This window comes from Ovis canadensis, chromosome 4 (genome assembly GCF_042477335.2).
Source record: "Ovis canadensis isolate MfBH-ARS-UI-01 breed Bighorn chromosome 4, ARS-UI_OviCan_v2, whole genome shotgun sequence".
NCBI classification, from domain to species: Eukaryota; Metazoa; Chordata; class Mammalia; order Artiodactyla; family Bovidae; genus Ovis; species Ovis canadensis.
Genome location: NC_091248.1, coordinates 108,123,066 through 108,146,273, shown reverse-complemented (window position 1 = coordinate 108,146,273; position 23,208 = coordinate 108,123,066). Strand labels below are relative to the sequence as shown.

At 47.9% G+C, this 23,208-nt stretch overlaps 1 protein-coding gene across 1 annotated transcript; it reads right to left on the bottom strand.

The window, feature by feature from the left end:
• Positions 1-227: 227 nt before the first annotated feature.
• On the bottom strand, positions 228-20,408 carry TSPAN33 (tetraspanin 33). Its single transcript, XM_069588350.1, has 8 exons — positions 20,004-20,408; positions 6,346-6,403; positions 5,554-5,681; positions 5,163-5,237; positions 3,651-3,746; positions 2,003-2,131; positions 1,441-1,602; positions 228-1,253 (listed from the first exon to the last, which is right to left on the bottom strand). Exons 1-8 carry the CDS (start codon positions 20,103-20,105, stop codon positions 1,152-1,154), a joined length of 852 nt encoding a protein of 283 aa, XP_069444451.1. The 5' UTR covers positions 20,106-20,408; the 3' UTR covers positions 228-1,151.
• Positions 20,409-23,208: the final 2,800 nt, after the last annotated feature.

Below are 23,208 nucleotides of genomic sequence, written 5' to 3'. Positions count from 1 at the left end.
CGGAGAGGACGAAGTTGTGGGAGGGGGTAACGTATCTGCTGGAGGGAGGCGGGGTGGGTGATGGGACGGGCGAAGTACAGTAGCGTTTAGGAGACTGTCGCGTCCTCTCCTGGAGGGAGGCCTCCCTCTTCTACCCCCGCACCCCACCCCCTCTACGGCTGGGCCCTTCTACCGCGCCCCCGCAACTTCTAGTTGCCAGAATGGAAAATTCACAGAGTCCAGCCTAGTCCAGGTCAACAAACTTTTATTGCCATTTCTGGCTCCCCCAGCCCCAGCAAGATCCCTGCTTACACTGAGCTGGGCTGCAGAGGAATGGCGGTGGTGGGCGGGCGTTAACTTCTCTTTCTCTGCACACTGCCAATGTTTAGAAAGAAAATCCACTTACTGGGCAGGGCGGGCCATACAGGGTGGGATTCAAGGGCGCCTATGGCTCAGTCCCACCTCTGTTGGCTGCAGAATATAGACTATGGTTCCAAACATTTTTTAAGGGAAAGGAGAAGAGATGAATTTGGTTGCTGTTGTACCCCTTGCCCTTGCTGCCACGTTTCCATGGAAATGAGGGAGGGGCAGGATGTAGCTCACTCTGACTACCTGGGAGGGTGGCAGGACAGGCAGTTAGTAAACACATCGCCTTCCACTCCTACCCAGTACAGACTGCTGTCCCCAGTCGACCCTCAGGCTCATTGCCTGCTCTGCCCCAGTCCCTTCTGGAGCTGGTATCATGCCAACTGGACTCCAGGCAGGGCTCGCTGGCAACAGTAAGAATCTCAGTATGTTGGTCAAGCTCAGTAGCAGGCCTAGTAGGGCCGTCAGTTGTCATGGCTTGGTGAAAAGCCCAGTGCCCCCACAACTCTGTGCAACTGCTGTTGCTCAAGCATCTGTCTCAGACAAAACAAAAACATAAACCCAAATGATTGAGGTTAGAATACAAAATAACTGCTGAGAGCTGGGATGAGGAGAGGAGGCACATCCTTCTCAGACTAGAGCCACCTGTGCACCCTGCCTTCTGCTGCCTGGAGTTTGCTTCCTCCCACTGGGCTGTGGCTTGCAGGGCTGGAATCCAATCTCCACTGGGTGCCGGCAGCTGTAACCACTGCTGTCGGTTGCTGAAGCTCGCCTGCTGCCCTACAGAGGAGGTGCAGGATGGATCTTCAGTACCACGGGTCCGCCCGGTGCTGCTGATTGTAGAGCTGTAGTTTGATCTGATCTTTGATCTGACTCACGAGGATCATGGACAGCAGGATTCCCACCAGCTGGAAAAGGTAAGAAGGAATTGAGGCCTCAGCCATGAGTGATGGCCTTGTTTTCTCTGACTCAATCTTCCCAGTGCAGTCAGCACCTGCCCTTCAACAGTGTTAGTGCCTGAGTCCCAGGTGCCCTCCCCCAAACTAAAGGAGTCTTTACAGAATTGTGGAACCACAGTTTTACAGGGTAAGTTACCTGGGGGATGGCCAGGCCCAGTGCCACACCACCAAGTACGAAGAGGTTGCTATGTATCCAATTGACCAATCTGTCAATACAGCCGTTGGTGTAGATGACTTTACTAGCTTCCAGGTAGTCAAGGGCCTGCATACCTTGGCCACACATGGTGTTGATCACTGCCTGGGGAGAGAGTTCAAAAGCCAAGTGGGACTCCCATTCCTAAAACTTTTTCTTTGGGGTCCTAGCTGATGGGCCTCCCACCCTTCCTAAACTCCTAAATTGTTAGAGAATACATGTGGAGGATGCTAGGTTGGAAATTGCTAAATGCAGACTTCCCTTCCTCTGGTGGTCTGAGTTCAGTTCTCCTTGCTTTAGAGACCTGGGCCTTCTGGGCTGCCAAGTGGGCTACAGAAGTGAAAGACTGACAAAGCCATCAGACTGTAGTGAAGAAAAACATCTGACGGCTGTTCTGCAGAACTGACTGGCTGAGCTAGGGGATGGAGATTCCCGATGGCAGCTGCTCTAATCAGAAAGTAACTCAGATCACTGTGGGAGGAAATGAGGCAGGAGGTGTGCTCACCTGGTTGGGGGTAGGCAAGCAACAGGAGTAAGGCACAGAACAGCGCTCACGGCTGGGGTTGTCTTCTGAACAGTTGAAATACATGTTCAGGGACCAGTCCTTGTAGGAAATCCCTCCACAGCAGCTGAACTGCAACAGAGCCCATCACATGGGTTAAAAATCCCCCACCTCTTACACTGAGGTGACACAGGGAACTCTCAAAGCAACCAAAAATCTATGGCAAGCTTCTACTTGTAAGTTCAAGGTGTGTTTAAACACAGCCTTGAAACTTTGAACTCAAGCTTTTCAGTGACCTTCACCTGAAGAAGTTTTCTCTTCTTAATTTCTATTACTTTATAGGTTTTGCTATAACTTCTTGTGTATATATTTTGTTTTACACACTCAACTATAAGCTCCTTGAGGGCAGTTTCTGGTTTTGCACTCTTCCATAGCATTTGTTGTTTGGTTGCTAAGTTGTGTCTGACTCTTTGTGACCCCATGGACTGTAGCTCGCCAGGGTCCTCCATCCATGGGATTTTCCAGGCAAGAATACTAGAGTGGGTTGCCATTTCCTTCTTCAGGGGATCTTCCCGACACGGTGATCGAACCCATGTCTCCTGCATTGGCAGGCAGATTCTTTACTACTGAGTCACCAGGGAAGCATAGAGCCTGGCAAAAGGGTATGTTCCCCAAATACTGGCTGAAATAATTAAAGGATCAGTGCTACAAACATTTGTCTTAATGTAGAGAAAGCACAGGAGGGGACTCTTCAATGCTGTGGGCCCATAATTACACCATGAAAGCAAATAGGATCCAAGTTAAGGGTGTTACACCAAGTGAAGGGGAACTCAGCACTGGTCTCAAAAGCACTTTTGTTTCAAAATATAACTTCTGACTCATAGCAGCATTATTCACAAGAGCCAAAATACAGAAGTAACCCAAAGTGTGCACCAAAAGACAAATGGATTAACAAAATGTGATATATACGTATGATGGAATATTATTCAGCCTTATAAAGGAAGGAAATTTTGGCACAACCCACAACATAGATGAATGCTGAAGACATGCTAAGTGAAACAAGCCAGTCACAAAAGGACAAACAGTATATTCATTGAGACAATTTCATAGAGACAGAAAATAGAACGGTGGTTTTTAGGAGGAGTGGGGAAATGTAGAGTTAGTGTCTAATGGGTATGGAGTTTCAGTTTGGGAAGAAAGTTTTGGAGATGGATAGTGATGATGGCTATACAACAGTGTAAATGTACTTAGTGCTACAGATCTGTACACTTAAAATGGTAAATTTGATACTATGTATATTTTACCACAGTTTAAAAAATGTAACTTTCTAATTGGTGATATAAAAAAAATCTCCCAGTTTCCCCCAGGAGTAACCACTTATAATGGTTTCTTTTATATCCTTCCATATTCCTTTTGTAAATATGAATACATATTCTTTCCTCTTTTACACAATTGGTTGATTACTATATATACTGTTCTGTGCCAGTAAAAGTACTTTTAAAGCTATGTGTAACCCTTTCCCAGAATCCGTTACCTATGAGGTAATGAAAAAGCCCACAGACCTTGAGGGTGAGTTGTCTCTTGGGATAGGATTAACGTTTACCCATAGCTTCCCAGACCACTAGATGACCACCCCTCTCTCAACCCGTACCTCCTTCTGGCCAAAATCTATGAGGTTCTGAAGGTCCAAGTCATCTCGGTAGTGCACGATTGCATTATTGATAATCTCACTCACTTTGCCCCGCACCTGCCAGAAACATGAGGAGGGAATCAGAACATAGGACTAGCCCCTAACCTGTTCCCCTGCAGAAACAGCAATAGATGGTGCTCATCTTTCTTTATTTAAGTCAACCTTGAAGTCAGAACCAAGTCCTAGCTGGGAAGAGGGCCAGTTCCGAAGCCCATGCATCCCTGGGCTCCCTGGTACCTGAGGGCAAGAAAACTGCTGATCTGCTGTTGCCATATCTCAGAGCCGCATTTCAAGATAAGCCAATATTTATCCATTTCTGAGTACTATTACACAAAATACTTGACTGATGTAAAGCAGTGAAACTAATTTGTGTGTGTGTTGAGGGGGTGGATTGTTTTTTAGTAGAAAAGGACTTACTGAGCTAAGACACTGACCTCTAGTGGACATAAGAGAATTGCATCTCTTTCAGTTCAGTTCAGTCGCTCAGTCGTGTCCAACTCTTTGCCATCTCATGGACCACAGCACGCCACCCAACTCCCAGAGTTTACCCAAACTCATGTCCATTAAGTCGGTGATGCCATCCAACCATCTTATCCTTTGTCGTCCCCTTCTCCTCCTGCCCTCAATCTTTCCCAGCATCAGGATCGTTTCAAGTGAGTCAGATCTTTGCATCAGGTGGCCAAAGTATTGGAGTTTTAGCTTCAACATCAGTCCTTCCAATGAACACCCAGGACTGATCTCCTTTAGGATGGACTGGTTGGATCTCCTTGCAGTCCAAGGGACCCTCAAAAGTCTTCTCCAACGTTTTTGAGTACAGATCTTTTCTCTGTATCATTTTTAGGATTTTACTAAGTCAGAAGGACTAGGACACTCTGAATTGACTCAGTGGCTCTCAATTTCATAGTTTTTAAGCATGCTGTCTTCCTTCCTGCTTCATTACTTTTCTCAAAATTTCTTATCCATAGTCCTATACTCTGCCCCTGGCAATCATCTGCCCTTTTGGAAAGAAATTCTGGTTTTTAATTAAAAGGGCTGCCACTGAATGGCAGACCATTTCCAGATATGGTGAGAACTGTTCAAAGTCTTGTTTACTTCCCCCTTTTCTTACTTTTGTTTTTCCCAATAAATAATTTTAAAAATAAAAGGCTCTTCATGTTGTCCGTGACCCACTTGATAACTGAATTTTACTCAATCGTTTGCATTAAAGTTTGCAGACTATTTTAACTTTGGGTTCATAGAATTTATTTCCCTGTTGGCCTCTCAGACTGTCAGAGGAAAACACCTTACAATCTTGAAGTCCTCTTTAAATATGGTGACTTTAAAGTGCATTTATTTATCCCTAAGGACAATCTTTCAAAGGCTAATGCTCCTCAGGGGAAGGACCACTGTGGTTAATTAGGCTGAGCACAGGCAGGAACCTTCCCTTCCTCCCTCTGGTTCACATCTGAGTAGGCCTGTGACTCCCAGAGTTACCTTGTCTGAGAAGACGAAGCCCAGGACCCCAGCTGCCAGTTGTAGCAGGAACACGATGGTGAGACAGAGAGAGAACTGTGGGGGAGCAGGTGGCAAAAGGAGACAGTCTGTTACCGCGCTGGGTAGGGGTTTCCCAGGGCCACAGGGACACCTGGGGGCCACAGGCCACTTCTCCCAGACACCCCCCACCCCACAGTGTGGGGCAGCTGCCTCTGGGATGCTGTCCTGGGGGTGCTTGCCCTTGCTGGGTTACCTGGGCTGAGCTCTACAGGGAGGAGTGGCCAGCACAGACCAGGGGGCAGCAAGGGACAAAAGAAACTGAAAGGTTTCAGGAAGGAGAAGCACAGGGAGTGGCCTGGGCCTTCCCAGGGGGCTGCCCCTTACCACTCACCGTCTGCAGGAGGCAGATGTTCTCCCGGAGAGATCCGATGCAGCCGCAGAAGGTGAGCAGGAACATGAGGATGCCCACCACGATCAGCAGGATGGCCGGGTCCACAGCCAGGCAGGCCAGCGCCGCCTCTGGGGGAGGGGCTCTCAGTCTGAGCTGGTGCCCACTGAGCAGGGTGCCAGGGGTGGGGTGGGGTGCCCCCAGAACTGTCCTCCTCCCCTGGTGGGGGACTCTCCAATGTGGCTAGGAAAAGGTTACAGGGAGCAGTACTGCCCTCCCACGGGGAGAACACCAAGGGCCCAGAACAGTCTGTGGCCTTTAATTTGAGGAACTAACAAAGTAAGAGCCTTTATTCCCAGGCTTGAGAGAGGAGGAACCATTTTCGCTCCAGAAAAGAATTAGAATGGCATTAGGCTTGCTGGCTTTTGCATATTCTGTTTCCTGGAGACTTCGTGTAGAGGAATAGGAATGGAGGTTGAGTTTCTCCTGAACAGAGTGAAGGGAGGGCTGAAGCCTCTGGGTAGTCTTTGCACCCAGAAGCCTACCTTCTTCCCTAGATACGCCCTAAGCCTAAAATGCAGGCAGATCTCAGAAGATTCGCAGGAGCTCGGGGAAATCCAGAACTGGCTTGGGTGGCCAGGTGGAGTAAGCCGCCAGGATTTGGCTAGAGGGTGGCGGTCTCCTATAGCTCCACAGCTTCTGTGAGGAGGAGGGCTGAAGGGCCAGGGCTGAAAGAGGCAGAGGAGAAAGGGGCAGGCAAGAGTCAGGGGGAGATGGACAGGAACTGTAGCTCACCTGCGTGCTTCATCAGCCGAGCGTAGACGCCCACAGCCACCATCACCATGGAAATCACCTGTGGAGACAGGGAAGGAGCCACACACTGAGGTTTTGGAAACCGGGGAGCCCTGAGAGCTGTGAGTAACCTTGGAGGAGAGGAGGAGGAGGATGACTCTTCCTGGACCAGAAATGAGCATCTTCCCCACCCCCCCTCCCCCTAGTGATACTGTTGATAGAATCCAGCAGGGCATTCCCTCCATGAAAAGCCTGTATCAGGATGATCACATTTAATTCTCACAACACAGTTATCTGGTGAGGCAGCTATTCTCCCCATCTTACAGATGAGGAAGTTAAGGCAATGCAAGGTTAATACAGAAGAGCAGTTAGGGCTTCAGAGTGAGGAGGATCTGAGCCCATGCTGGACAACCCTCTGAACTTCAGTCTCCGTATCTGGGAGTCTGTTTTCGTGGTCGTCGCTCTTTCGGCTGTGTCGGGTCTTCGTTCCCGTGTAGCTGCAGTGAGCGGAGGCTGCTCTTTGTTGCAGTGCATAGGCTCCTCACTGCAGTGGCTGCTCTGCTGCACAGCACAGGCTCTAGGCGCACAGGCTCAGTAGTTGCGGCTCTCAGACTCTAGAGCGAGGGCTAAGTAGCTGTGGCACAGAGGCTTAGCTGCCCTGAAGCATGTGGAATCTTCCTGGACCAGGGATCAAACCCATCTCCTCTGCATTAGCAGGTGGATTCTTAACCACTGGACCAGCAGGGAAGTCCCTGAGGATGGGCATTTAAAACAACTGTATCTAATAAGATTACTGTGAAGATGAAATAAAAGAATGCATGGAAAGCATTTAACAAGATGCCTAGTAATAAATATTATCTATCATTACTAATTGGGGCTTCTCAGGTGGCTCAGTGGTAAAGAATCTGCCTGCCAAGCAGGAGATGTGAGGGTTTGATCCTTGTGCTGGGAAGATCCCTTGGAGAAAGAAATGGCAACCCACTCCAGTATTCTTGCCTAGGAAATTCCATGGACAGAGGAGCCTCATGGGCTGCAGTCCATGGAGTCACAAAAGAGTCAGACACGACTTAGCGACTAACAACAAATCACTACTAATGATTAACTTGCCCGGGGTCACATAGAAACTGTGAAGTTCTGAATTTGAATCCAACTACTTCAAAGAGAAGGTCTTCAAGCTGAAGCAGGCCTGAGTAGAATCTCCCAGGTCTCTAACTCTCTTGCGGGTCAACGTGGTGTCAAATGTAAAAATGAAAGTGCAAACCAGAGTGGAAGAATGCTTGCACATGAATGCCTTGGTGTAAAATAGCAGAACTACCTTACAAAGGAAACTTTATAAAGTCTGATTCCAGGGTGTGGAAACAGAGAAGTTTAGACCTTTCAAACTTCCTGGCTTCTCTCTGAGAAAACAAACCCATCAAAGACCACCAGGGCTCCCTAAAGGGGCTTTCCCTGTGCCCTTGCCGCAGGCCTCCAGGAGTGCAGGGTGACCCCGTGTGCGCACCCTTCCTTTATGCCCAGTTCCCAGGCTGGTGCTAAGCAGCAGCTGGCTGTCACCATGGCAATAGCTGGGGCCACACTCTGGCTGGAGGGAGTTCTCAGCAGGAACTTGACCAGTTCAGTGGGGAAGGACAGGGCTGGCTGGACTCCACTGTCCTGCAAGACAGAGAGCAGCTGGGAAGAAACATCTTGGGGCTTTGGTGGGAGAAGGGAATTGAGCCCCTGTAGCAGGACAACAGGACAGACTAGTCCCTCAGTAGAGAGAGATTTTCTTTAGCGAACTCTACCAGCTGGCGCATTCAGCAGGAAATGGGAAAACCTTGTCTAAAACCATGTCTTTTAAGACCCTTCTCCTTGGTCCCCAATCGTCTGACATCACCTCTGCCTCGGGGCCCCATGCGTTATGTGCTGGCCCTCACACTCTGTGTCCAGGAGCGAGGGAGCTGCTTGCAGAGAGCTGTGGGAGGGTCTGGAGGTGCCAGCTGGCTTCTTATCCCACAGCACAGCCAGGCTCAGGGAGCACGGGGCAGTGGGTGGGAGGTGAGGAAAACCCACAACAGAGATCCCGGTCATCCCGCAGACCCAGAGACACAAGCCCTTTGCCAGAGCGATCAGGCATCTCTGTCTGCCCTTTAAAACTCACCACAGCCAATTCTGGTTCTGAACATCACTTTACTGAGTCATTTAAAAATATGTATCTGCTCTTTATTTAAACAGGCTCCTTACTGTTTTTTCACATGTTAGATTTTCACTGGGGTGTATAACTTTTCACAGAGACAGTCTCTGATTAAATCCCCGCACAGCTAAAACAAGAAAGGCAAAGTAAAGAGATGCCATGTGTCCCAGGGTAAGTAATTCCATGGGTGGGCTTTTAATTATAGCAGCTATTCTGTCTCTATCTGCGGTAGGTAGAACAGTGTCCCCCCCAAGAGATGTCCTGTCGTAATTCCCAAAACCCGTGAAAATGTTACCTTACACGGCTGTGCAAATGTGATTCACTTAAGGACCTTACGATGGGGGGATTATCCCAGTTGGCCCAATATAATCACAAGGAACCTTATAAAAAGGAGGCAAGAGGGTCAGAGTAGAGGAGGAGATGTGTATGAGAACAGAAGCAGGGGCTGAAGTGTGTGCCATAAGCCAAGGACCATGAATAGCCTCTAAAAGCTGGAGAAGGCAAGGAACTAGATTCTTCCTTAAAGCCTCCAGAGGGAATCATGCTTCTCTGACATCTTGATTTCAGCTCAATGAGACCTGTTTTGGACTTCTGACCTCCAGAACTATAAGAAAACTAATTGTGTTATATTAAACCATTCAGTTTGTGGCAATTTGTTAACAACAGTAATAGGAAACAAATACACTCTCCAAATCCAATTCATCAGCTGTTATGTAGGAGACACTCAGGACTGCAAAGATGAGCAAGATGTGGTCCTTGCCCTTAAGGAGACGTATCTGGGAGGGGGCAAGAGCATCTATAGCCTGCTGTTGCTGCTAAGTTGCTTCAGTTGTGTCTGACTCTGTGTGACACCATAGATGGCAGCCCACCAGGCTCCCCCATCCCTGGGATTCTCCAGGCAAGAACACTGGAGTGGGTTGCCATTTCCTTCTCCAATGCATGAAAGTGAAAAGTGAAAGTGAAGTCGCTCAGTCGTGTCCAACTCTTAGCGACCCCATGGACTGCAGCCTTCCAGGCTCCTCCGTCCATGGATTTTCCAGGCAAGAGTACTGGAGTGGGGTGCCATTGCCTTCTCCATCTATAGCCTAAGGCAGTGCTTTTTGATGTTGGCTGCCATTAGAATGGGGGGGGGCGTGGAGGAGAACTTCAAAATTCCTGATGCCTAGGCTACACCCCAAACCAAGTATGTCAGAATCTCTGGCATTGGAACCCAGGTCACAGTGTTCCTGAATGCATTCCATGTGATTCCAACACGCAGCCAAGTTCGAGAACCACCAGCCTCAAGCACACTCAGCCAGGGATCTAGGGCAGCAGATGCTGGTTATGTGAAAAAGAAAGTTAAGACATTAATATGAGCATGAATATTTAATGTCATTAATGATCCTGCTTGCTTGGAAGCTCACTAGCTACCTCTGAAATTCTGCATTTCTGTCATTGATCTGCCCCTTTATCCTGGAGTCACAGCTTGCTCTTTCACACTTCTATTCCTGACCACATCTCCCACCTTGAATTCCTCAGAGCTGCTGCCATTCCAAAGTGAGTACTGCTGTTATTAGCTTAGCATTTGAGAGCTGAATAGAAACTTAGGAATGAGCCCGGCCACTCCCTTTTTTATGTTTGTTTTAATAGATGAGGCCAAAAGAGCAAAGTGATATTTGACCAAGTGCACATGGGTGCAGTGGCAACATCTGGACTAAACCTCATTTCCAGTCTCAGTTGGGTACCGTCTACACCATATCAGTCTTTGCTGCAGAATCCTTGTGACATCCCACAATATCACCAGTGACCTCCTTTCATGATGAGAATGGAGATAAAGACACTTCTCTTCCTAGAATAGCTTTTCATATTCTGGCTAGAATGAAGCCTCACTGGAAACTTTCAAACGCTAGACACAGTTTTTAAAATAGCTGAGTCCAGCCAAGGGCATGTTCCTGAAGAGTTGTCCATCAAATTATATAAAATAATTTGCCCGCACCAGTACCTTTATCCTTATGTAAGGTGAGTAATCACCTTATAATGAAAATAGCCGTCCGCTGGGCTCCTTGGAGAAATGGCTGATCCTAGGACTGGGGCAGGAAATAGGTAAGTCTGGAGCACCTTGTGGTGCCAGAAGGTAAGGAAACGCTCAAAAATAAAAAACAAAACCCCACATTGGTGTGGCCGTGCCAAAGAGATATCAAAATAAAAGAGTATGGAATTGTTACCCCAAATGTAAATATCCGTGAGTCTATACTGATATAAATGACTTAATAAATGGGAGAAAAAAGACAAATCTCTCACACAGAACTCCAAATATTTTATGGAGGTACTGCAGCATCTGGAGAAGGTCATGGCAACCCACTCCAGTATCCTTGCCTGGGAAATCCCATGGACAGAGGAGCCTGGCGAGCTGCAGTCCATGGGGTCACACCATTTCGGATATGACTGAGCGACTATCACTCACTGCAGTGTCAGGGAGGTGGAACACCTTCCAAGTGTGGGCTGCACACAGTAACTTCTTTCCAAAGAGAACAGACTGCCAAAGGGTGGGGAAAAGACTAACTTTACAGTGGAGAAGCCTGGCTCCCTCAGCCGGGTGATCGAGGTCAACATCAGCACAGGTCAGTGATGTATGAGATTATGTGAAATGGCACTTCCCTTCCATGGTCTTCCTTCCCCAAACCCATAACCCCAGTATAATTATAAGAAAACATCAGGCAAGTTCCAGTAGAGGGACAAGATGATCAGTACTCCTCCAAACTGTCAAAGGCTTCAAAAACAAGGAAATTCTGAGACACTGCCACAGCCAACAAAAACCTAAGGAGACATAACAGCTAAATGAAATTTGGTATCCTGGATGGGATCCTGGAACACAAAAGGGCATTAAGTAAAAACTAAGGGAAGCTGAATAAAGCAGGGAACTTAATGGAATGAATGTTTCGGGTTGGCTGGAAAGTTCATTCCAGATTTTTCCTGTGCCTGCTCAGCTGTGTCTGATTCTTTGAGACCAACCCCATGGATTGTAGCTGACCAGGTTCCTCTGTCCATGGAATTTTCTAGGGAAGAACACTGGAATGGGTTGTCATTTCCTACTCCGGGAGATCTTCCTGACCCAGGGATCGAACCTGTGTCTCTTGAGTCTCCTGTGTTGGCAGGCAGATTCTTTACCACTGGGCCCCCTGAGAAGCAGCACCATACTCACATAAGATGTTAATAAACAAGAGACACTGGATGTGGGGTACATGGGAACTCTCTGTACCATCTTCTCAAAGTTCCTGTAAAACTAACAGTTCTAAAAAATGAAATCCATTAAAAAAAAAAGTCACCCTCAATTTGTTAGTTGTGTAAATCCACACTTTGTAATATCATATTTTCTTAAACTGGGATTCACTTGCCTACAGTTTCACAACCTTTAACCAGGGTGTTTTCTCCTTACACCAAAAAAATGGCAGAACTTAAAAATGTCCAGGTGACAGGACACTGAGAAGCTACAGTGCTCTCTTGGTATACCTATATGCAATCTTGACGTAGTAGATTCTTTTTCAAGCTTTAATATGGTACTACTGCTATCTAATTTATATTCATATTTAACTTTGCCCAATTATCCCAATAATGTCCTTTATAACTGCTTCCCACCCCACCCCCCCCGTTTTCCTGATTCAGCTTCCAGTCAACGACCATGTATTTAGTGATCCATGCATCAAGTCTCCTTTAGCTTGGAACAGTTTCACAGCTTTTTTTTCTTTTCTTTGTATTTGGTTTCTCAAAACACTGACTTTTAAAAAATTGTGGTAAAGTACATATACCACAAAATTAACCATTTTAAAGAGTGCAGTTCAGTGGCCATAAGTACATTCATATTGCTCGGCAACCATCACCATTATCAGGCTCCAGGACAGTTTCTTCACCCCAAATGCAACTCCTGTACCCATTAAATGGTCACTCCCCACTCCCTCCACTCCTCCAACCCTTGGCAACCACAGACCTGCTGTGTCTATGGTTTTGCCTGTTCTGCACATTTTCTATAAATGGAATCATATGATATGTGGCCCTTGGTGTCAGTCTTCTAATGTTTCCAAGGTTCGTCAGTGTTGTAGCATGTATCAGGACTTCATTACCTTTTAAGGCTGAGTAATGTCCCACTGTATGGATAGAACCCAATTGGTTTTTCCATTCATCTGCTGATGGACATGTGGGTTATTTCCACCTTTTGGCTACTGTGAATAGTGTTGCCATGAATATCCATGTACAAGTTTTTGTTTGAGTACCTCCTGTCTGCTGTTCTCTTGGGTATAGACCCTGGGGTGGAATTGCCAGGTCGTAGGCTGCAGTCCATGGGGTCGCACAGAGTTGGACACGACTGAGCGACTTCACTTTCACTTTTCACTTTCATGCATTGGAGAAGGAAATGGCAGCTCACTCCAGTGTTCTTGCCTGGAGAATCCCAGGGATGGGGGAGCCTGGTGGGCTGCTGTCTATGGGGTCGCACAGAGTTGGACACGACTGAAGCGACTTAGCAGCAGCAGCAGCAGCAGCAGGGTAATTCTATGTTTAATTTTTTGAGGTGCTACCAAACTTTTTCCATAGTAGCTGCACCATTTCACATTCCCACCAGCAATGTACGGGATTCCAATTTCTCCACATCATTGCCAGTACATGTTCTGATATTTTTCCTTATGATACTGACTTTTTTTTTTTTTGGTAAGTCCAGGCCAGTGGTTTGGCTTAACATTTGGATGTTGGATTGTTTCTCCCCAATCTGATCCAGATGATGTATTTTTGACAGGAGTACTAACATAGATAATGTGTCCTTCTCAGTATGTCACGAGAGGAAATGACATACTAATTTCTATCCTAGAAATAAGGAACAATTTTACTAACATGATTTGATTGTTAGCCACATGTCTCAGCATCTCATAAAATAGTATGGCAATACTCTAAATAGTTTCCTAGTTTTCCAGAAGGCTTGCTGCTAACGTGTCCTCTTCCCTGTGCCCTTGATGGCAGATAAGCAGCTGTGGTCTTGGAGAGAAGATGGGAGATAACAGAAAACAGAGAAAGTCACTCCATTATTTGACCTTTTTTTCCCCCTGTAAATCAGGAAAAGACAGTCATGCACTGATGTTTGTGAGGAAAACCCTTATTCCAGCCCCTGGCACACTAATTCACAGCCATCAGCACCAAGTGGGAAGGGCCCCCAGGTAAGGTCCTGGACAAGAGATCTACTGGCTCGAATGTCCCTAATTACAGGCAGATTAGCTCTTGAGTCTGCTTCCATTGGATTAAAGCCAATGCAATGTGAAAAGCTCTGAGAAGTGGACCTGGGGAAGGTCCTCAGACAACAGTGGAATCTCTGTTCCTATGATATATAGGAAACATCTCTGTAAACTATAAAATATAATGACACCATTAATCATCATCACCTTCTGGCTAACAGCAGGAATGTGAGCAGGGGCATCTGAGGCTGAAGGAAGTCAGGTTCAAGGTTGGCCCTGGCCTAGACTGAGTCCCCACACACCAGTCAATTGTCAGGAGAAGCACTCATCCTAGCTCTCCAAGTCCTTCCCCAACAGGTGACCTTGACGAGCCAATTCTAACAACGATGGTAATAGCTACCTTTTTTCGAGGGCTAAAGGGCCAGGTACTGGACTAACCACTGTATACACGCTATGACCACAAGACCAAGAGAGTGGTAGGATCTCCAGTTTATAGAACTGATGTTGGGAGAATTTACTCGGTTAGTGAGTGGCTAAAGTGGGACTGGAAGGTATGTCCATATGGCTCCAGAGCCTCGTGACCTCGGTCACATAGCTGCCTCCTGCTCTGCCTCACAGCAGCTCCAGGGCATGTGTGTTCACTTCAGGGCCTCGTGTGAGGTGGGAAGGAGCTGCCTGCCGTTGTCTTGGGTGAGCAGCTGGTAATCTCCAAACGGCGGGGCTCAGGCCGGGGAAGTAAAATAGCATCACGAGGGCCCTGCAGGACCCAGAGGGAAGTCCTGGAGCTGCGCCTGAAAGGGGCCAATGGGGCATCACCACTAGGGCCCACCAGCCCCCGAGAGGAAGCTTGGCCTGTCCACCTTCCACGTTCTAAAGTCCAATCTAGGGGCTTCCCTGGTGGTCCAATGCTTAAGACTTTGCCTTCTAATGCAAGGGGCATGGGTTCAATCCCTGGTCAGGGAGCTAAGATCCCACATGTCTCATGGCCAAAAAACCAAAACATAAAACAGAAATCAGAATGTAACAAATTCAGTAAAGACTTTTATTAATAAAAAATGGTCCACATAAAATCTTGAAAAAAATTTTTCTAATTAAAATAAAAAGCCTAGTCTGCATGAACTGGGTGGATCTGTTTCACCTGTTCTTTGGAATGAATCTTTCCCTCTCTTTTCTTGATGGTGGCAGTGGGAGACAGTTGGGAGTAGAGTGATTCCCTGCATGGGGCTCAAACCACTGTCCCCTCCACCCCCTGCCAGAAGGATGTTGGGAGGGAGGGGTCTGGACCTCCCGCTTCTCAGTCCTTTCTGTCCTTATTTCTGGATAAAGTCAAAAAAATCATAGCCTGCGAGCCCTAAAGCAGGGCCCCCTCTCTCACTACCTGGGATCTGCACACACCAGTCCTTCAGCAGCCATCCTGGCACCACTGTTCTGGGATTTCTAAGGTGGCAACTCTCCATGTGGGACTGACTGTTGGCTCTCTCCTGCTGGATAGGATGGAACTGTCCAGCTGGAGTGGAGTCCCTAGGGCTCTTCCCTCGGATGGAGTGCAGTCCACAGAGCTCTTTCCTCTCCAACGTCTGGGCCAACCTTTAGCTCCTTTTAGGCCATGGCTGGTTTTGGTTCTCCAAGGTTATAAATGAGAAAGGGAAGTTCACAAGGGCTCATAGTGGTATAAACCCTCAGACTCACAGCCTGGAGTCGCCAGCCTGACATACAGCTTGCTATCGCAACTCTAAGAGATGCTTCTCTTTTATCCTTTTTAAAAGCTGCTTGAAGTCTATGATTTTCTACTTGGTACAAGGCAAACAGAGCTATTTAGGGAGTTAAGAAGACATGTGTGTGACCTGACAACAAAGAGCATGGTTCTGTCTTCATTCTTGGTGGTGGTGGTGTTGTTTTATAAAAAATAATGTGATAATTCATTTATTGCAGCCTGCCTCGTCTATAGGGAAAGGAGGGGAAAAATCGGGGAGGAAATGGGCTCTATCTCCTAACATGTTTAGGTGGGGGGTGTGTGTGTGTGTGTGTGCGAGCACCGGGCACTCAGGAGGGGGTGGGGTGGGGTGTGTGTGTGTGTGCGTGCGTGCATGCCTGCACTTGCATGGTGGTAAAGGTGGGGGTGGCGTGGGCAGGAAGGGACCCGGGCACTCAGGAGGGGCTTTTGCCAGGCTCAACGCCCCATCATTTCCTTGTGGCTTCTGAGCCAGACTACAACAGATAGTGCTGAAGGTGGTTTGGTCGGGGTGGGGGGGTGTGTATTCTGAATCCCCTGGGGATTCCAGTACAGTGGAAGTAGGCGGGAAAGTGAAATTCTTGAAGGAGATATCTCATCAGAACCCTGGATCAGCCCAGGGAAGACCTGGATGGGTCCATGTGTGCTATGGGCAGTATCAGGCATGGCCCTGAGGGAGACGATGGAGGCCATGGCTGCCATTTTTTCTGACCTGGCTTGAGGGAAGGGTGCCAGGCCCACTGCAGAAGAGAACACAGGCTGCAACCCCAATTAAGAATTAAGGATGCTTGAGGACTTAAGGTTGTGTTTCATCCTGACAGACTAGTGTCCATAAGAAGGGAGGAAGGGCATCCTGATTCCACCCTGTAGGCTCTGACCCCTTGTTCACCACTCAATAAACATTCAATAAGTACCCACTCTCTGCCAAACGCAGCTGGGTGCTGAGAATCCAGAAGTAAATAAGAGAGTCTCTACCCTCAGGAGCCTAGAGGGGGAGACATAAAGAAATGCATAATTGGGGCAGAGGTGAAAAAAAAAAAGATGTGACGATCAAAACGTGCACAAGGTGAGTCCTGAGGCATCGCCTCTAAGGAAGGCTCCGCTGAGACACAGGGGCAGGAGAGCTGAGCTTCTAGGCTTTGCCTGACTCAAAAGTTACGCCAACTGCTGCCCTGGGTGGGAAAAGGATCAGCAAGGAGGGAGATGGTTGCTGTGGGCAGCACTGAAAATGCTCCTGCCAACATATGCCCAAGCTGACAAAGCGTGGTGTATCAGCCCACTGTCTTCCCTTTGCACAGACAGACAGAAGGTTGTATTCAGTCATGTCCAACTCTTTGTGACCCTATGGACTGTAGCCCACCAGGCTCCTCTGTCCATGGGATTCTCCAGGCAAGAATACTGGTGTGGATTGCCATTTCCTTCTCCAGGGGATCTTCCTGACCCAGGGATCAAACCCGGGTCTCCTATATTGCAAGAAGTCTCCTGCACCGCAGGCAGATTCTTTACCAAATGAGCCACTAGAAAAGCCCTCATTCCCTCTACACAGAGCTGTCTAATACAAGCAGGTAAGGAAAGTCAGCTACTTCTTTTTTTTAAGTCAGCTATTTCTTAACAGAAAGACTAAACTATAACTTCTGTGATCCTGGGGCAATTCTCCAAGCCACGGAATCCTAACAATCAGTAACCCAGCTGCACAATTCTAGGAAGAAAACCAGAACTCCTAGGCAAAAGAGGAATTGAGATTTGAAGCATGAACAGAAGGAACAGGTCCTGGTCCCATAGGAGCCAGGAGCTTTCTGATTCAGACTCCAAATGCCCCAAGGGTCAGGGCTCCTAGAGAAGTAGCACGGATAACCACGGCCACCATGGTCACCACTGCATGTGAGTCCAGATGATGCCTTCCCAGTGTGCCCCAGGCACAGATGCAGGCACCATCCATCCACACCTCCCCAGCACCTGGCCAGAACATACGCTCTGCCTGGAATAGGAGTTGGCTGACAATCCCAACCATAGGTGCCTCCTGAGTAGGAAAGGGGAGCTTGATTGGGATAGTGGAGAAACCTAAAAAAAGAAATCACCATAATCAGTCCCTAAAGGGGGATGGGAAGAAAAATGACCCCTGATCTGGGGAAACAGCTCTTCATCTCCAGGTGACCATAAGTGGGATTAACTCTATGAGTCCAGACCAGGGGGAGAAGTGGCATTCAGTAACGCCAAAAAAAATACTGTCCCCTGGGAAGGTCGATGTCCCAAGGGTCCCAGGACACAAGAAAGATGCATCCTTAGAGCTAGCCCCAGGTCTAGAAGAAAGAAAACAGTCCCCAGAGTGACACACTCCTCTCTAAATAGTTCACAGAGGCAGAAAAAAATTTCTCCTTTGGAGGAGAAAGCTTAAGGACAGAGACACACATATATTGGCTTGGGGTCACACAGTAAGTTGGTGCCAGAAAGATATTGGGCCTCTTGTCCTTCAGTGTGCTATTTCTAGTGCCTCTGACTTTTTATGAGTCTCAAGTAGGGCCAAGAAGAGGTGCTTCTCTAATTTGGGATGGTGCCAGCTTTGTTAGCCAGGTCCTCTGACCTTGAATGAAGCATTGGAACCATGAAAAACGGGTCTATGGAGCCAAACTCTCTCCCTTGCTGTGACCTCTCAAAGTCACTTATCTGGTAAAAGGGGTAGAGTGGGGGAAGTCCAGGAAAATGACCGTGAAGGCAAGTGTAACAGATGCACCCAGCTGTTGCCTCTAGGGTGCACAGATAGGGGTGAAGCGCCAAAGGCTTCAACGGAGTTGCATGCAAAGTCATGACTGACAGAGGAAGTTAGAACAAGGACCTGAGTTCCCTGGGATGCTAGTGCTGGCTCTAAAGATGGCATGTCATTAGCCTGGCACACTCAGTGGGCATGTAAGAGGGTTCTCTGGAATTTGCCTTTAGGTGTGGGGCTTCCCCTTAGGACATCCCCCAGCCTGACAGAGTGGTGGTGAGATTTTCTTCCCTGGCCACCAGCTGAAACTGGCATTGACTAGTTAACTACTAATACTGCTAACACCCCAGCGACAGCAGCAACCAAGGACTTCCCCTGTGATTCAGTAGAGAAATCACCAGGTCAAGCCCACTAACCCCCTTTTTGACATAGGATAAAAGAACATCGCTATGGTTTGGCTTTCTTATATATAAAATGCAGAGTTCTAGACAAGATGTCTTCTAGGTTTTTTTTTTTTCCAGTTGCCGAACTGAAAATTTGTTAGGAGTTCAAACTTCATTTTTCCTAGTACAATGGCTGAGAGTGAGCCGTCATCACCACCCTCTGGGATTTCTCTCATTTTTCCCAACAGGCTGGCACTTATGTACTTTGTGTCTGTTCACACCATGGCCCCGAGAAACCTTTCCAGCAACTGGCTTAGCTGCCTAGTCTGCTCCTTCTCCTAGGAAACATAGACTCCGCCCTCCTGCAAGTCTGAACTTTAGGTCTCAAGCAGAGGTGGGCAAGTTTAATGGACTCCTAGAGCAGCAGCAGCTCTGGTGTTGGTGCTGGAAGAGAAACTGGGGAATGTGAGGGGGCTGGGGATGGATCTGCCCATGTTCTCAAACCCAGAGAGGCTCAGGGGCTCTCGAGACATGAAACAGGATTGAGCTAGCATTTCATGATCTGGCCCAGCTGCATTCTCAGCTCCAACAGAGAATTTCCAGCATCCTTGATCATGCTGGGTTTGATTTTTATGGAGGAGGAGACTGAGGCCCACAGAGGTGAACATATTGCCCAGGTTACTCAAGTCAACAGTTGAAGGCAGACTGGGGGTAGGAATCGAGGCAGCCCCAGTCCGACACTTTCTACTTTCTCAGCTCCAATCAGAAGATTCTGAAAGGACCCCTGGACTTCTCCCCACGTCCAACCTGGGGTCTATTTAAAGAAGCGAAATAATATCAAACTCCAGGGGATGGAGCCTGGTCCTGAGAAAGGTGGGCAAAGTTTGGGAGAGTTCTGGGAAAAACATCCACACCTGGAGGCCATTCCGGTCTTTTCTCAGCCTTTGGAGGGAGGGGAGAAGGGAGGGCGGCAGAGGCCTGCAAAAAAAGGAAGAGACGAAAGGCCCTGAACCCATTCTCTCTGAGGGAAGGGAGAGGAAAGGTCTAGGTTCCCCACTTCTTTTTTTCTTTGCCAGCAGGGCCTCCCAGCCCCCAGGCCTGAAAAATCCCCCAATCGTGAATGTATTAAGGGTCTGCTTGGGCCAACAGGAAAACCCGCTCCTCCCGCTCAAACCCACCTTTTTAGCCTGACACAGACCCTCATCCGAAGCCGAGAGAATACCCATAAAGCTTTACCAAATCCCTTGCATTCCCTCCACCCCAACATCCTCGGCAGTCAAGGAGCCACTGGGGTGTCCCTGCCTAGGATAAATTACCCCAAAGTGCGATTTTTCCAGAAAACTAGACAGTGCCGCTCACCACGTTCGCCTTGAACCGGGCATCCGGGAACGACCCCTCCTCAGCGCTGGCAGCCCACTCAACCCTCCAGGGAGTGCCCTGCAGCCCAGGTGCCCCTATAACCCCCAAGACTCACCCAGAAGAGCATGTTGAAGAAGAAGAGCAGGTATTTCACCAGCGGGCTGACGAAGGAGAAGTCCTCCCCATAGGCGGCCGGCGCCCCGGGTCTCCGGGCCATGGTCCAGCCGCCGCTGCCCCCGGGGGCCTATCTCCTCACGGCGGCCGGCCCACCTGCGCGCTCCGCGCCGGGAGGCATGAGCTGCACCACCGCCGGAGCCTAAGCGGCGGGGGAACTGCGCCGCGGCGGGAGGTGCCCGCGCCGTGCGTCCGGGAGAAGCGCGGGCAGGGGAACGGCGCCGCCACTGGAGCCGCCGGGAGTCGCTGGCAGCATGAGCGGCGGAGACTCCGCTGCGGCCGGAGGACCAGCCTGGCCCGCCGGGCTCCCAGGAAACCGGGCCCGCCCTCGACCGCCCATTGGCTCGTCTGCCCAAGCCTGACTTCTCATTGGTCGATCTCTGATGTCACTAAGTATCCAACCATCCCTCTTTTCCGAGAGGCGGGGGAGACACCTGTTCAGTGAGGGACAACTTGTTAAAGGGTCAGCCGTTCCGCCTCCTCCCCGGAGAAGAAAAGCATCCAGGCTACAGCTACTCAAGGGACAAAAAGATGAGAAGGAACGCACACTGCCATCACACACCCACGTCCTCTACCCAGTTGCTGTGCATATATGCAAACACACATAGGTTAAAATCAACAAGTACATACACCGTATGTTAGCAATGCGTTGAAAGCCGTGGGAATACAAGAGAGCAGAAGAAATCCACCCCTCACCCCGGGCTAGGGGGCTGATGACAATAAAATCAGAGAGACAAAACTAACCTGCACAAGACAATTAAGACTATTTAAGAGGAACTGCTATCCTGTTTAATAACTATATACTTCGAATGCTTATTTCAAAAAACAATATAATCCAATAGTGGAAATTTGGAAATATCACCAACAATCCTGCCATCCTAATTCATTACTCTTTCAATTCTCATCTCACTATTTAACTCTAGGTCCTCAAGAGGACATAGTTTTTAACACACTGATCTCACACACATACCAATGCAGTGCAGGTGACAGACACTGGGCTCGATACCTAACACACACGTGAATGCTGTCGACTGAACATCTGAATCGATTCTCTCCCCAAATTCATATGCTGAAATCCTAACCCCTACGATTATAGTGTTAGGAAATGGAGACTTTGGGAGGTGCTTAGGTCGTAGGAATGGAGCCTTTCAGTTCACTTCAGTTCAGTCGCTCAGTCGTGCCCGACTCTTTGCAACCCCATGAATTGCAGCACACCAGGCCTCCCTGTTCATCAACAACTCCCGGAGTTCACTCAGACTCATGCCATCTAGCCATCTTATCCTCTGTTGTCCCCTTCTCCTCCTGCCCCCAATCCCTCCCAGCATCAGAGTCTTTTCCAATGAGTCAGCTCTTCACATGAGGTGGCCAAAGTATTGGAGTTTCAGCTTTAGCACCAGTCCTTCAAAAGAACACCCAAGATTGATCTCCTTTAGAATGGACTGGTTGTATCTCCTTGCAGTCCAAAGGACTCTCAACAGTCTTCTCCAGCACCACAGTCCAAGAGAACCAATTCTTCGGTGCTCAGCTTTCTTCACAGTCCAGCTCTCACATCCATATATGACCACTGGAAAAACAATAGCCTTGACTAGACGGACCTTTGTTGGCAAAGTAATGTCTCTGCTTTTTAATATGCTATCTAGATTGGTCATAACTTTCCTTCCAAGGAGAAAGCATCCTTTAATTTCATGGCTGCAATCACCATCTGCAGTGATTTTGGAGCCCCCCAAATAAAGTCTGACACTGTTTCCACTGTTTCCCCATCTATTTTCCATGAAGTGATGGGACCAGATGCCATGATCTTCATTTTCTGAATGTTGAGCTTTAAGCCAACTTTTTCACTCTCCTCTTTCACTTTCATCAAGAGGCTTTTTAGCTCCTCTTCACTTTCTGCCATAAGGATGATGTTATCTGCATATCTGAGGTTATTGATATTTCTCCCAGCAATCTTGATTCCAGCTTGTACTTCCTCCAGCCCAGTGTTTCTCATGATGTACTCTGCATAGAAATTAAATAAGCAGGGTGACAATATACAGCCTTGACGTCCTCCTTTTCTTATTTAGAACCAGTCTGTTGTTCCATGTCCAGTTCTAACTGTTGCTTTCTGATCTGCATACAGGTTTCTCAAGAGGCAGGTCAGGTGGTCTGGTATTCCCATCTCTTTCAGAATTTTCCACAGTTTATTGTGATCCACACATTCAAAGGCTTTGGCATAATCAATAAAGCAGAAATAGATGTTTTTCTGGAACTCTTTTGCTTTTTCCATGATCCAGCGGATGTTGGCAATTTGATCTCTGCTTCCTCTGCCTTTTCTAAAACCAGCTTGAACGTCTGGAAGTTCATGGTTCACATATTGCTGAAGCCTGGCTTGGAGAATTTTGAGCATTACTTTACTAGCATGTGAGATAAGTGCAATTGTATGGTAGTTTGAGCATTCTTTGGCATTGCCTTTCTTTGGAATTGGAATGAAAACTGAACTTTTCCAGTCCTGTGGCCACTGCTGAGTTCTCCAAATTTGCTGGCATATTGAGTGCAGCACTTTCACAGCATCATCTTCCACGATTTGAAACAGCTCAACTGGAATTCCATCACCTCCAGTAGCTTTGTTCGTAGTGATGCTTTCTAAGGCCCACTTGACTTCACATTCCAAGATGTCTGGCTCTAGTTGAGTGATCACACCATCGTGATTATCTTGGTCATGAAGATCTTTTTTGTACAGCTCTTCTGTGTATTTTTGCCACCTCTTCTTAATATCTTCTGCTTCTGTTAGGTCCAGACCATTTCTGTCCTTTATCGAGCCCATCTTTGCATGAAATGTTCACTTGGTATCTCTAACTTTCTTTAAGAGATCTCTAGTCTTTCCCATTCTGTTGTTTTCTTCTGTTTCTTTGCACTGATCGCTGTGGAAGGCTTTGTTATCTCTTTTTGCTATTCTTTGGAACTCTGCATTCAGATGCTTTTATCTTTCCTTTTCCCCTTTGCTTTTCGCCTCTCTTCTTTTCACAGCTATTTGTAAGGCCTCCCCAGACAGCCATTTTGCTTTTTTGTATGAATGGCATACGTATCCTTGTAAAAAAGACCCCAGAGAGCTCCCTCACCCTGCCTGCCCTGTGAGAACACAGTGAAAAGATAGCTGCCTATGAACTAGA

Excerpts from the sequence above, each read along its gene's own strand:
- TSPAN33 (XM_069588350.1), bottom strand. The coding sequence starts at position 20,105 with ATGGCCCGGAGACCCGGGGCGCCGGCCGCCTATGGGGAGGACTTCTCC. Across the intron at positions 5,238-5,553 it reads ACATCTGCCTCCTGCAGACG|TTCTCTCTCTGTCTCACCAT; the intron begins GTGAGTGGTAAG and ends GCTCCCCCACAG. Across the intron at positions 1,603-2,002 it reads GCTTGCCTACCCCCAACCAG|GCAGTGATCAACACCATGTG; the intron begins GTGAGCACACCT and ends CTCTCTCCCCAG.